Source organism: Leucopleurus acutus (assembly GCF_964270905.1).
Source record: "Leucopleurus acutus genome assembly, chromosome: 1".
Taxonomy (NCBI): Eukaryota; Metazoa; Chordata; class Mammalia; order Artiodactyla; family Delphinidae; genus Leucopleurus; species Leucopleurus acutus.
Window position 1 is genome coordinate 166,284,450 of NC_139142.1, and position 13,584 is coordinate 166,298,033.

General features: G+C 54.0%; 1 protein-coding gene across 2 annotated transcripts in view; it reads left to right on the plus strand.

The window, feature by feature from the left end:
* ZNF710 (zinc finger protein 710) overlaps positions 1-12,832 on the plus strand; it is a 62,304-nt gene extending 49,472 nt beyond the window's left edge. For both annotated transcript variants that reach the window (XM_082838848.1, XM_082838847.1), the window contains 4 exons: positions 2,781-4,269; positions 7,036-7,227; positions 7,716-7,890; positions 11,760-12,832. In XM_082838848.1, the coding sequence (XP_082694974.1) occupies positions 2,809-4,269; positions 7,036-7,227; positions 7,716-7,890; positions 11,760-11,929 (1,998 nt within the window). In that variant the 5' untranslated portion in view covers positions 2,781-2,808 and the 3' untranslated portion in view covers positions 11,930-12,832. The remainder of the gene's footprint in view (positions 1-2,780; positions 4,270-7,035; positions 7,228-7,715; positions 7,891-11,759) is intronic.
* Positions 12,833-13,584: the final 752 nt, after the last annotated feature.

Below are 13,584 nucleotides of genomic sequence, written 5' to 3' on the forward strand. Positions count from 1 at the left end.
GCTGGCCCTGCCTTTGAGGAAGTCTAGACAAAAGTGCTGAGCTGCTTGTTTTCTCAAACCCACAGCAGACACGAGGGCTGCTGCTGGGTGCTGCTGGGCGCTGTGTCAGATGGGCCGCTGCCATCCAAGGCAGTGATGCTCCCCCACAGGGGCTCCGGTGGGCACAGGGGTCATCTCTGGACACCACAGGGGTGTCCTCATCTCCCTTACATCTCCAAGCACAGGGCCTGACCCATAGCAGGGATTTAGCAAATATTTGCTGCACTAATCAGTGAATGAGTTCTTAGTCTCTAGAGGCTGTCACAGAATCACCCAAACCTTTGCTTGAATTTCGGGCCCCAGAATGGAGAAGTCTCTTAGCTCTGTGGTTTTCATCAGAAAAGGCTGCTTCCAGAGATCTGGGCAGATAAATAATAGTGACTCTTTACATTAGGTGAGGGCTTTATCATTAACGAACCCCCTTCATCTACGTTCTGACCTCTGGGCTCTCACAACCCTCCCGTGGGTAGGTGTTTCCATCCCCATTTTTGGACAGGGAAACTGAGATGCAGAAGTGACTTTGAAGTGACTTTGCTTAGTCACTTGTACACGACAGAGCTGGGACTTGAGGCCAAGCTCAAGTTGGGTGCTCTTTCCAGCAGGGGGTGGGAGGTGGGCTCTAAATCAGGGCTAACCCCCCAGCCTGTTCCAGGTGGACCCAAAGGTTTCCTTCCATCTGACCCCTTCCATGAGAGCCCTGGTTTAAGCTTAATAGTTTAATCTTTAGTGTCTGTTTCAAGGAGGCTAAATTCCTCCCTGGGGTATTTTATTTTTAGCCGGCTTCAGGAAGGGGAAGCTCCTCTGGCCTGTGGGGGGAGGGAGGCACCAAGCCGGGAGCTGGTTTCCTGAGGAAGGGCTGCCGCCGGCCATGCACCTGACCCTGGCCCTGGGAGAAGAGCCAGCAAGGCAGGCAGGAGCCACCCCAGTCCTGTCTTCCTTTCCCCTTCCTTATGGGGTGCCTCTGATGTGCTGTGCTGGGCACTGAGCCGGAGGCGGGGTACAATCTGATGAGTATCCCAGGCCAGGGAGGAGGCCCTTCCACATCCGGGCTGGCAGGGAGGGCTGGGAAGCCCCAGGAACAGGGGGAATTTGAGGGAAGCCGGGGGCGCTGGTGGGAGGAGCCGGCAGCTCACCGGGATTGGGGAAAGGGCACCTGGGTGGGAGAATCCCTGTGCAAAGGCCGGGCTACACGGAGGGCACTGGTGCACCGGGAGCCTCTATGAAGGCAGGAAGCTGATGCACCGTGGGTTGGACCCTGATAGGTGGACTCATTGGCTTTTTTAGAAACACCTGTTGGATCAGAGAGCATAGCTGTGAACCTGGGAGCCAGTATTTTTGTTGTTTTTTTTTTCTGCGGTACGCGGGCCTCTCACTGTTGTGGCCTCTCCCGTTGCGGAGCACGGGCTCCAGACGCGCAGGCTCAGCGGCCATGGCTCACGGGCCCAGCCGCTCCGTGGCATGGGGGATCTTTCCGGACCGGGGCACGAACCCGTGTCCCCTGCATCGGCAGGCAGACTCTCAACCACTGCGCCACCAGGGAAGCCCTGGGAGCCAGTTTTAGCATTCATTTCAGCCAGTTTTCTCAAACTTGGGAGCCCTTCTTTCAAATCAGATCTCACATGGAATTCCAGTGTACAAATCAGACACAAGCTATACATGTTTTTTTTTTTTAAACCCACTAATATCCTTTTTTTTTTTTTTTTTTTTTGGCTGCGTTGGGTCTTCGTTGCTGTGCACAGGCTTTCTCTATTTGCGGCGAGCAGAGGCTACTCTTTGTTGCGTTGCGCAGGCTTCTCAGTGTGGTGGCTTTTCTTATTGCGGAGCATGGGCTCCAGGTGCGCGGGCTTCAGTAGTTGTGGCGCACAGGCTTAGTTGTTCCACGGCATGTGGGATCTTCCCGGACCAGGGCTCGAACCCGTATTCCCTGCATTGGCGGGCGGATTCTTAACCACTGCACCACCAGGGAAGTCCCCACAAGCTATATTTTACACGGTATAAATTTAGGTATTTAAATGTCTAACATTTAGCTAATCAAGAACAGTGACCTGTTGTGATGGGCACAGTCATTTAGCATCAGGGCTGACAGGAGGTAGCTGCTGTCTGAGATCGGCCTCGGCACCTAATTGATTTTTGTGTGTTGCCTTGTTTTTGCCCAATATATTAAAAAAAAAACCCAGAAGACCACATTCACATGGCCAAGCCGTTACAAATGGTGACAGTTGTTTAACACCTCACTGTACAGTCTCAAGGTCTGTGCAAAATTAATTATACCTTGGCAACAAAGCCAGTGGGCCTACTGAATGTGCAGGAATGAGGTATATGTTACATTTGAGTAGATGGGTTTTTAAAATAGCAGAATCTTTATTTTTTGCAATTTTGGATCCGTTTTTTTTTTTTTTTTTTTGGAACTCCTGAAAGACATGCAGAACATAGTTTGAGAACCACTGAGGAAATCCAACCACCCTGTATCACAGATGGGAAGACTGAGGTCAGCAAGGGGGCAGGGCTTACCCAGGATCCCACCGGGAGATGGAGGACATGGCGATGATCAGATACACAGAGGGTTATCATTGCTCCCCATAATTACAAGTGTGCCCTGTTCCCAAGGCAGGAATAGAAAGGCGTCAGGGACAGACACGCCCAAAACTGGCTGAGCCCTTGCCGAGTGTGTCTGTCTGTTGTCTGTTGTCTGTCTGCGCAACATTGAGCGGCAGTGCTAACGTTCCCTTCTCCTTCTGCAGCGATGCCCTCCTAGCCAGCCGCCACGGGATGGAGGGCTTCATGGACTCAGGGACACAGACGGATGCCGTGGTGGTGCTGTCCTTGGCTCAGGCCGCCGTGCTGGGCCTGGTCTCAGAAAATGAGCTCTTTGGAGCCACCATAAGCGCCGAAGCCTTCTACCCGGACCTGGGGCCGGAGCTGTCCGGGGCGGCCATGGGGGAGCCCCGGGCCCCGGGCCCAGATGTCTACCAGCTGGCCTGCAACGGGCGGGCCCTGGAGGAGCCGGCAGAGGAGGAGGTGCTGGAGGTGGAGGCAGCCTTCGAGAAGCACACCCGGCGGAAGACACGGCCGCCTGTGCGGCTGGTGCCCAAGGTCAAGTTTGAGAAGGTGGAGGAGGAAGAGGATCAGGAGGTCTACGAGGTGTCCGTGCCCGGCGACGACAAGGATGCGGGCCCAGCGGAGGCCCCCACCGAGGTGGCCAGTGGCGGCTGCGAGGCCCTGGTGCAGAGCAGCGCTGTCAAGATGATCGACCTCAGCGTCTTCAGCCGCAAGCCCCGGACACTGCGGCACCTGCCCCGAACCCCGCGGCCAGAGCTGGACGTAGCCCCCTTCGACCCCCACTTCCCTGACCCAGCCCGGGACGGCTTCCCCGAGCCCAGCATGGCGCTGCCCGGGCCGGAGGCGCTGCCCACGGAGTGTGGCTTCGACCCGCCGCACCTGGCCCCCCTGAGCGACCCTGAGGCCCCCACCATGGAGTCCCCGGAGCCCGTGAAGCCGGAACAGGGCTTCGTGTGGCAGGAGGCAGGCGAGTTTGAGGCCGACGCAGCCGGCTCGACGGTGGAACGCCACAAGAAGGCCCAGCTGGACCGGCTGGACATCAACGTGCAGATCGACGACTCGTACCTGGTGGAGGCAGGCGACCGTCAGAAGCGCTGGCAGTGCCGCATGTGCGAGAAGTCCTACACATCCAAGTACAACCTGGTGACGCACATCCTGGGCCACAATGGCATCAAGCCTCACTCGTGCCCGCACTGCAGCAAGCTGTTCAAGCAGCCCAGCCACTTGCAGACACACCTGCTGACGCACCAGGGCACCCGGCCGCACAAGTGCCAGGTGTGCCAGAAGGCCTTCACGCAGACCAGTCACCTCAAGCGCCACATGCTGCTGCACTCGGAGGTCAAGCCCTATAGCTGCCACTTCTGCGGCCGCGGCTTCGCCTACCCCAGCGAGCTCAAGGCCCACGAGGTGAAGCACGAGAGCGGCCGCTGCCACGTCTGCGTCGAGTGCGGCCTGGACTTCTCCACCCTGACCCAGCTCAAGCGCCACCTGGCCTCACATCAGGGCCCCACCCTCTACCAGTGCCTCGAGTGTGACAAGTCCTTCCACTACCGCAGCCAGCTGCAGAACCACATGCTCAAGCACCAGAACGTGCGGCCCTTCGTGTGCACCGAGTGCGGCATGGAGTTCAGCCAGATCCACCACCTCAAGCAACACTCGCTCACCCACAAGGTAAGGACGCCACAGGCCTCCCCCAGCAAGGGCCCGGCCCCTGGGGTCTCCCCCTGCCTCCCGCCGGGGGCTTGGCCCCAGGCCTGAGGCTCTGCCCTCTCCTCCTGCCCTGCTTTCCTCCAGTGCTTCCCAAAGCACTGCCTGAGATCTTTTAGGTGGTGAACATCTCTCATTTTTATAGTTACATTTTTTTGATGAGTGTTAGAAAAAAATGTAATTGAAATTAGTTTTTTTAAATAGTAAAACTTGACTCATTTTAAAACTTTTTAACTGAAATGTTTGAGGAACCCCTGCGGGACCCAAGGAGCACAGTTGGAGAATCTCTGATTCTCTATCTTGTGGCTGGGAGGACCGAGGCCGGAGAGAGGGCAGGGTGCCACGGGGAGGTGGATGAGATAGATGGTCAGAAGTTCAGAGGGCTTCCTTTGCTCCCTGTAATTACACGAGTCTATCAAAAGCTGTGTGCCTTCCCTTTAGGAAAATGCTAAATATATTTCATTTTAAAAGGGAATAGATGTGGGCTTCCCTGGTGGCGCAGTGGTTGAGAGTCCGCCTGCCGATGCAGGGGACACGGGTTCGTGCCCCAGTCTGGTAAGATCCCACATGCCGTGGAGCGGCTGGGCCCGTGAGCCATGGCCACTGAGCCTGCACGTCCGGAGCCTGTGCTCCGCAACGGGAGAGGCCACAGCAGTGAGAGGCCCGCATAACGAAAAAAAAAAAAAAAAGGGAATAGATGTAAGGAAAAATATTTGCTATGGAAAAGTACAATTGGTTCTAGAATATGACAAAATGAAGCAAAGTGGCTTGTGGGGACAGAAGGTGGAGCAACACTGTCCTTTTCCACTGTGTCCCTACACATAAACTTGACCAGTTCTCCCCTACCTTCCTCTTCCTTCAGTCCACTGGCCACCCTGCCTTTCAGCCAATGTCACCTCCTTTAAGAGGCTCTTACGTCCAGAAGGGGAATGAGGCCTCTCAGGTCCCACAGTCCCACTCTGGCACTTGTCCTGACCCATGGTTTCCACCCCAAATCCAACCAACTTCACTCTTTGAAGCTGAACATGCCTAGAGCCGCCACTCTCCATAATTGCGGACTTAGAGACACTCCTGGTCAAACTCATGTCCTTATCTCTCACAGTGGACACTACAGTGAGTAGGGAAGAAACAGCCTGCCAGGCCGAGAATCCAGCCTTTCCCAGCCCTGGGAACTCTTTCTGCTGGAGCAGAGGTGATTCTTAGGTTTCATTGCAGGTGCTCCTCATTCAATTGGTGTAGCTACCTAGAGTGTAATGTTAAGAAGGATTCTGAAGCTGAATCTGGGCTCAGCTGTAAAACCAGATGATTGATTCTTTCCGCCTGCGGGGAGTTGGGGGTTGCAGGGGTTGAGGGTGGGGAGAGTGCAAAGTGATAAGTACATGTGCTATATATTTGCCATCTTTCTCCTCTACTAGGAGACTTAAAAATCCCCACAAGTCCACAAAGTGTTAAAAGAGAAATAATACTGTGAAGAAAAGGCAAAAGCAAAAATCAGAGGCTGATAAAATTGAAAACATTCCCATTATCAGCCTCAGTTTACACATGTGCACACCATCCCAAAGGGCAGGGCCCCTTCGTGGTCATACACATCATCTTCGCTCTGTCAAGCAAGCATACAAGACAGGAGACACAGCCTGTCTGCTGAGAGAAATAGACACGGGAACTGTTAAATTATAACATGAAACTTTGTACCAAACAAGCAGTTGGGACAGCAGCTGTGACCACAGAAATGTGTCTGTGCCACTGGAGTTCTACTGAATTACTGGGGTTCTAGGAACTTTTGTCCTCACTTTTCTCCCCAGACAATACATTGTGCTTCCTGTGCACACAGCACCGTGTCCTGCTCTGGGGGTCACCTCCAGACCATGGAAAACATGTTGACCATCCAAACCAGAGGGTTTTCCCTTGGAATCTTTGTCTCCTGGGGTTGTGTTCCAAAGTCCATCAGTGATAAGAATCACCTGTGGAACCTGTTGGGATTAAAAATTCGTGGGAATTTGAATCTCCAGGGAGGGGCCTGAGAGGCTTTATGTTCCACAAGAGCTACAGGTTGTTCTTATCACAAGAGAAGCTTAGAATACACTCTCAGGGGTCGCGGACGGGCTCCGAGGTTTGAGAACTCTTTAAATTCTACACAGACCTGAATGTTTTTTCATTTTTCCTGGGGTGCTCATACCTTTAATCATACTCTCAAAGGGGTCTGTGAACCAAAAAGACCACTGAGAGACAGCACTGAGGCGAAAAATATATACATGCATCTTGATCTCAGGAAGCCATCCAGGCCCCCAGGCTAAGGCTGTGACTTCTTGGCCAGAGGCCTCTGGTGCCTGATGTGATGCTGGCTTATAGCAGGTGCCTGGTAAATGGTTGATGAATTAATGAATGAATTAACGTGCAAACGAACACGCTTGCCTCGGTGCCCTGGTACAGACCTACAAATCCACCTGCCCTCTTGGGCAGGAGACAGCAGGTGTATGGGTCAGAACAGTAAGACTCAGCCGATCTCTCCCTATCACTGGAACGCTTTCCATAGTAAATGGTTCTTCCCCAACATCCTCCTGGGCATTTCAAACAAGTGGCCCCTGTTTGGAACAGCCCCAGGAAGTCATTTCCCAGAAGCACTGACCCTGTGGTATACACACACACACACACACACACACACACACACACACGCACTTCCAGAGCCTGTGTCCATTGTGTGGCCCTGACCATCGCTCCCACCCCGCACAGGGTGTGAAGGAGTTCAAGTGCGAGGTGTGTGGCCGGGAGTTCACCCTGCAGGCAAACATGAAGCGGCACATGCTGATCCATACCAGCGTTCGGCCCTACCAGTGCCACATCTGCTTCAAGACCTTCGTGCAGAAGCAGACCCTCAAGACCCACATGATTGTACACTCGCCCGTGAAGCCATTCAAATGCAAGGTACCAGGCCTTCGGGCCCCCAGGTGGGACTTCCCCACGAGTGGCCTCAGCATGACGGCAGCAGCCGGGACCCGGTATGGGCAAGGGAGCCCTGGTTGGGTGAAACTGCCTGGGCTCTGGGGGTTGGGGTGGGCGGTGAGGGTTCAGGTCCTACAAGCTACTGAGGTTGTTTTTTGAGAATTGGAGGAGGGGGTGAAGGTAACGGTACAGCCGCAGGGAAAGAGCCCCGACCCGAGACTCAGTGCACCCAGAGATCCGAGCCCTGGGTTTCTGACAGCTTCAGCTCAGGGATCGTGGGGCAGACACACAGGAACGGTGACCAGCAGGGAGTGGCTCAGTCCTCGGCCTCTGGGGTCACATAGGAAAGGACGAAGTGAGTGCTTGTCCACAGCCGATGGGATTCCGGCCCAGCCGTGGAGGTAGGAGTGGCTGGGGGTCCGGAGAGCGCGGGTTCCCGGGCTGATGAGGCCGGGTGGGGTGTGTTCCAGGTGTGCGGGAAGTCCTTCAACCGCATGTACAACCTGCTGGGCCACATGCACCTGCACGCGGGCAGCAAGCCCTTCAAGTGCCCCTACTGCTCCAGCAAGTTTAACCTCAAGGGCAACCTGAGCCGGCACATGAAGGTCAAGCACGGCGTCATGGACATCGGCCTGGACAGCCAAGGTGGGTGGGCCACACGCAGTGGACAGAGCAGGAGCGGTACTGTCATGGCACACTCAGGAGCCTCCTGTCCAGTGAGGGGAGTGGGGAGGCTGGCCAGGCCTGAGACCTCATTGGGGTGGGCTCAGGTCTGGAGAGGGAGCACCCTGGAGGGTCACCATGGTGATAATGATGAGATATTTGTGTATTCTTCAGAGGACTTACGAGGGCTCACATAAACAATAATAAAAAGAATTTGTTGAGTGCTGTGTGCCAGGCCTTTATTAACTCACGTAACCCTCACAGTGAGGTTGGCTCTGTTATTATCGCCATTTTACAGATGCAGGCACTGAAGGACAGAGAAGTTAGGTAACTCATGCAAGATCATTACTGAGAGATGACATTTTTTTTAAATGGATGGGAAAGAAAGTAACAAAAGGAAAATTGGCAACTGTAAAGATAAGGGAGAGCCAGGTGAGGTCACAACCCCAAGTACACCATGGGAGGTCCTATGGGCATGCAGAGGGGAGCCCTGAGCTTCCTAGTCGCCAAGGCAAAAAGGGATATACAATCAGTCACATTCTTCATAGTGCCTGCCAAAAAGAATGTAGCCCACATACTCAGGAGAAGTGTCCTTACCTCTGCAGTTGGTGGAGGTTTCATTGGCTGTTGGTTATAACATCCCTACATGTTAGTGATAGCTGCTCCCCTCAACACTGGTCAGTACTGGAAGAACTGTAGTCGCTCTGGCCTCTCATGGGGAGGAGGCACTTTAGAGATCCTACAGGAAGGAGAAGCCAACCACACTTCAGGAAGGTTCCTTGTATAGTCTGGAGCTATTTGACTTTCTGGTGCTCCTTCTGAGACAAATTAGCTGGGAACGTGCCCCGACAATCACCGGGTGAGTCGACTTGCCATGTGAGGTTACTTTCTAGGAGTCAATCAGATGCTGGGGGATGCTGCAATAACCCTGATTTAGTTTTGGAGCAGTGAATGGCCGGGAGTGTTCTGGCAGAAACAGGTGTCATCAGTTTTCCATTCTGGGTGAGGATGAAACGCCGTTGGCTGCATATAGTTGCTCTGTAGCCCCTTCTTACCCAAAATGTGGTTCTAGGGCCAGCAGTATTGGCATCACCTGGGATCTCGCTAGAATTGCAGGCTCCACAGCCCCCCCAGACTTGCTGAATCAGGCTCTGCATTTCCAAAAGATCCCCAGGTGATTTGTTTGCACCGGAAAGTTTGAGAAGTATTGAATAAAGTGATGGTTTTCAAACTTGAGCAAGGGAGCATGAGAATCACTCCAGGCTTGTTAAAACAAATTGCTGGGTCCCACCTTCAGAGCTTCTGATTCTGTGGATCTGGGGTAGGGTCGGATCATTTACATTTCCAACAAGTTCCCCAGGTCAAACCGAAGCTGCTGGTCAGGAACCTCACTTCGAGAACCTCTGACCTAGACTCCAGAGAACTGTTCTCAAACTTGGCTGCACATTGGAATCACTTTGAGAATTTTTAAAATGCTGATGCCTGAGTCTCAACCACAGAGGTTCGAATGTAACTGATCTGGCGAGTGGCCCAGGATCCGGACTTTTTTTTAAGCACCCTAGTTCATTCTATGCGCAGTAGAGTTTGAGAGCCAGTACTCTAGTGGACATGCCAGGTAGCTAACCCACCAGGAGGGACCAAAGCAGGACTGGTCCTTTTGGAAGTAGCTGTCCCTGCACACCTCGCTCCCAGGGGGTGGTTAAGGCCTAAGCTGTTTCCACCTGAGGTCAGCACCTGACCAGGGATGCCTAGGGTTGCTTTGTTCCTGATTGTACCAGATGACAGAAAGTAAAGCAGGGATTGGCACGGGAATGGCTGGGGCCCAGGTCCACCCACCACTCACGTATAACCTTGGTCTGAGAAGCTCAGGCTTGACACTTGTGCAGGAGGAAGGCAGCCTACAGTCTAGATGGAACCACCCAATAAACGATAGGACTGTAATTCAGGAGGTAGATCAACGTCTTTGTAAAAAATGGTACAGAGTATTCCCTGGGGCCAACTGGACAGGCCAAATAGAGTTAATAAAGGGAGGTTGGGAGGATAACAGAGACCCAGAGGTAGAAATTTTCCCAGGGTCTTTATTTAGCTTGTTTTTAATCAACTATATGGTATGAAGGTGTGGCACTAGGATTTGAGGAAGAAAGTGCCTAGGGGCTATAAGATTTGGTACAGCTGAGGGAACTCCCTGGAGGTCAAGTGGTTAGGACTCATGCTCTCACTGCCCAGGGCCGGGGTTTGATCCCTGGTAAGGAACTAAGATCCCGCAAGCCGTGTGGTGCGTGCGGCCACAAAACAATAAATAAATAAAATTTAAACTAAAAGATTTGGTACAGCTGGCCTCATTTTATAAAGTCAGATGCTATGGGCACAAGTAAGAGACACCCCATTCAGACTGGTTTAAACAATAAAGCAATAAATTACGAAATGATTTGCAGTCCAGGCTGTCTTCAAAGTTGGCTGATTCAGCCCCTCAACAATGACAGGGTGAGGCCCCCTCTCTCTGTCCACATTATTAGCTGTGATTTTCCTCATAGTCGCAAAACAGCTGCCAGTGGCCTTTAGGGCAATATGCTTCCTTGTTCACCTCCATTGGAAGAGTAAGAGCCTGCTCTCCTTTGCTCTGTGAAACTAATAAGAACATTCTAAGAACTCACTAGCAGGCCTTTCCTCATGATTCACTGGCCAGAATTGGGTCCCATCCCTAATCCTGAGCCACTCATTGGCAATGAGTGGGATTACCCTTCAACCAGTGGTTCTCAGCTGGGGGTGAGTTTGCCCCCCAGGGACATTTGGCCATGTCTAGAGACATTTGGTTGTCACAGCGGGGGCAATGCTACTGGCATCTCGCTGATAGAGGCCAGGGATGCTGGGAAGCATCCTACAATGCACAGGACAGTCCCCCACAACAAAGAATTATGGCCCAAGATGTTAATAATGCCAAGGTTGGAAAACCCTGCCTTAGACTCATCAGGGCTACTCCTGGGCTGGGGTCCATTTCTCCCCAAACACACATCACATATCCCAGATGGACAGGGGCAGAATGCACACTGGGGCTCAGCCACAGTCCCTGCCAGCAAGACTCCCAGGTCCCCAGGTCACACCCTGGGCCTCCCTCCCTCCATAACTCATTGGAAGGCAGCCCCACCCAAGCTCCTTTGTGGAGTTTTCTATCTGGCTTTTGTTCCAACAGTAAGAGCTTTATAAAAGATTTCAATTTGATAAAATTACAAGAGGCCTCTTAGAGTTTTTATCTCATCGTCTTTGTTAACCTACCTTGAGTGCTTGGCCTTGGAGAGCTAGGCCTGAGGATACCACTGGGTAGAACTGGCGCCAGGTCAGAGGAGAAACAGCGCCCTCCAGCCAAGTGAGGTAGAGTTGCACAGTGGATCAAAACAACAGCACTTGCTGGGTGCCCTTTGGCAAGCTGATTAACCTCTCTGAACTTCCTTTTGATCTCCTAAACGGGGTTGCTGTGAGCATTCATGAGATGATATATGTGAAGTGCCTGGCATACAGTAGGTGCCAAACGAGTGGTATTGCAGACATGATATAGTACAGGAGGCTTTCATATGGCAAAGGAGACTAATGAGTAATGTTGCAAAGAATAAATAAGGGCTTAGTGACTCAGGAGGTGCAAGAGAGGGCTGACCCCAAGAGTTCAAGTCCAAGCCTATACCCACTCGGCACACATTTGAGAAGCCACGGGAGTCGGGGGCCTCCAGAGCAGGAGGGCAGAGGAGGCAGCTGAGAGTCTTTTGGAAGCAGTGACTGGCAATGACTTCTTTAGTTCTGCTTCCCGTGTGGTAGTGACCACAGGCAGCATCCAGGCCTAACTGTGCCCTCTCTTGCAGACCCCATGATGGAGCTGACGGGCACCGACCCCTCCGAGCTTGACAGCCAGCAGGAGATCGAGGACTTCGAGGAGAACGCCTACGCCTACGCCGGTGTGGACAGCAGCGCCGAGGCCAGCGTCCTCACCGAACAGGCCATGAAAGAGATGGCCTACTACAACGTGCTATAGCACAGGCCAGGCCACCCAGGACGGGGCAAGGAGGGCGTGGGGCGTGGGGGGAGACCCATGTGCTGCAGGCTGCACCTCCTGCAGCTGAAAAACAAGCTACTGCCCCACTGTCCTGAGCCCTCCCTCCCACTCAGTCGTTTGCACCACTAGGGACTTGTAGACCAAATGGAGACTGTACTACTGGCCTCAGCTGTGAACCAGGCACAGGCCCCAGGCATCCTAGGGAAGGAAGGGTAACACGGGAGGCCCAGGTCTGGGTCTCCTTGGCCTGCTGCTGTGGGAGAAATGCAGATGGGGGCCGTCTGGGGACAGGTCACAAGGGCATAGGTTCTCAAGTCTCTCCAGGCCCAGCAGAGCTGGGGCGGCCCGTGTGGGCAGGGCCATCCTGATGGCTCCTCGGGGCTCCTGTCACTGGAGGGAGATCTCTTGAGCCATGTCTTGTTTCTCCTCTGGACCCTCTCCTGCCTCTAGGGATGTTTGAGCTCCTGTGCTGGTCAGCCTTGCCCCCCACCCTTACCCCCCACCGGCCCCTGGGCTGCGAAAAGCCCAGGCCCAGAGCCCATTCCCCCACTCTGTCCATGGACAGCCAGGCAGGGCCCTCTGCCTTCTACCTCCTGGTGCCTCCCGCTCTCTCCTCCAGCCAGGTGTGCATGCGGCCTGGTCCTGGCCTTAGGAAAGCGGGGTGTAGGCCAACCCCCAGCTACCGTCCTCTCCAGCCGACCCCCAGAAGCCTCGCATCTTACAGCCCTGTTTGGAAGTGGGCGTCCCTAAAGTGGATTTCGGCAACTTGTTATCCAGTTCTGTCTCGAAGTGGGGCACCACCCCAGGGTCCCCCGACAAAGCCAGGACATGCCTTGCGTCAGACACACACTAACAAAGACAGATGGAGGCCCCTTGAGCGAGGGGACCGGTGATGGGGTCGTTGGGGACCAAGAGGGGCTGTCCTTAAGGAGGCCAAGGAGGGCCTATGTAGGGGTGGGGGCCTGGAGTTTTCCTCTTATTTAAGGTCTAATAAGTATCCATTTTGAGGATGGGGACAGCCAAGAGTCAGCAGGGTCCCAGGAAGAGCAACATATTTAAAAAGGAAAATGAAGGCCATAGAGGGAAAAAAGGTTTTTTGAGCAAAGGGGGGTATTTTGAAGGTAATTTATTTTTCTCCTTTCCAACTCTGTGTCACCTATTATCTTTTCTGATGGAGATCATTTTCTTTTTGCCAGCGGAAGCTTTCTCGTGTGCTGTGCGTGCTTTGTGCCTCCCCAACCAAGAGCAGCGTGGCCCGCCCTGGCGGGACTCGGGCTCGGAAGGCACTGTCGGCCTGGCCCTGGGGCTTCAGCTGCTGGCAGGAAGCCTCCGGAGGCCAAGGCGAGAGGCAGGAGGAGGCAGAGCCCGGCAGGCCGTCAACCCTCTCCCAGCTCCTCCGGCTAGTGACTTACTCTGCACTACCCAGAGCAGCGGCCCGGGCTGCCGCCCCTGCTCAGCCCACGGTTCGCTCCCTCGCCAGCCCGCTCTCATCTCCTCGGTCCCCGCGCCAGCTCCTGCCCCGGAACTGAAGACTGCAGGCCCAGGGCGGTGAAAGAGCACATTCAGGAATGCTGGGGCACCCAGACGCCCACCCACTCGCCCCCTGCGGCCTCCGTGGAGGGGAGCAGGCAAGG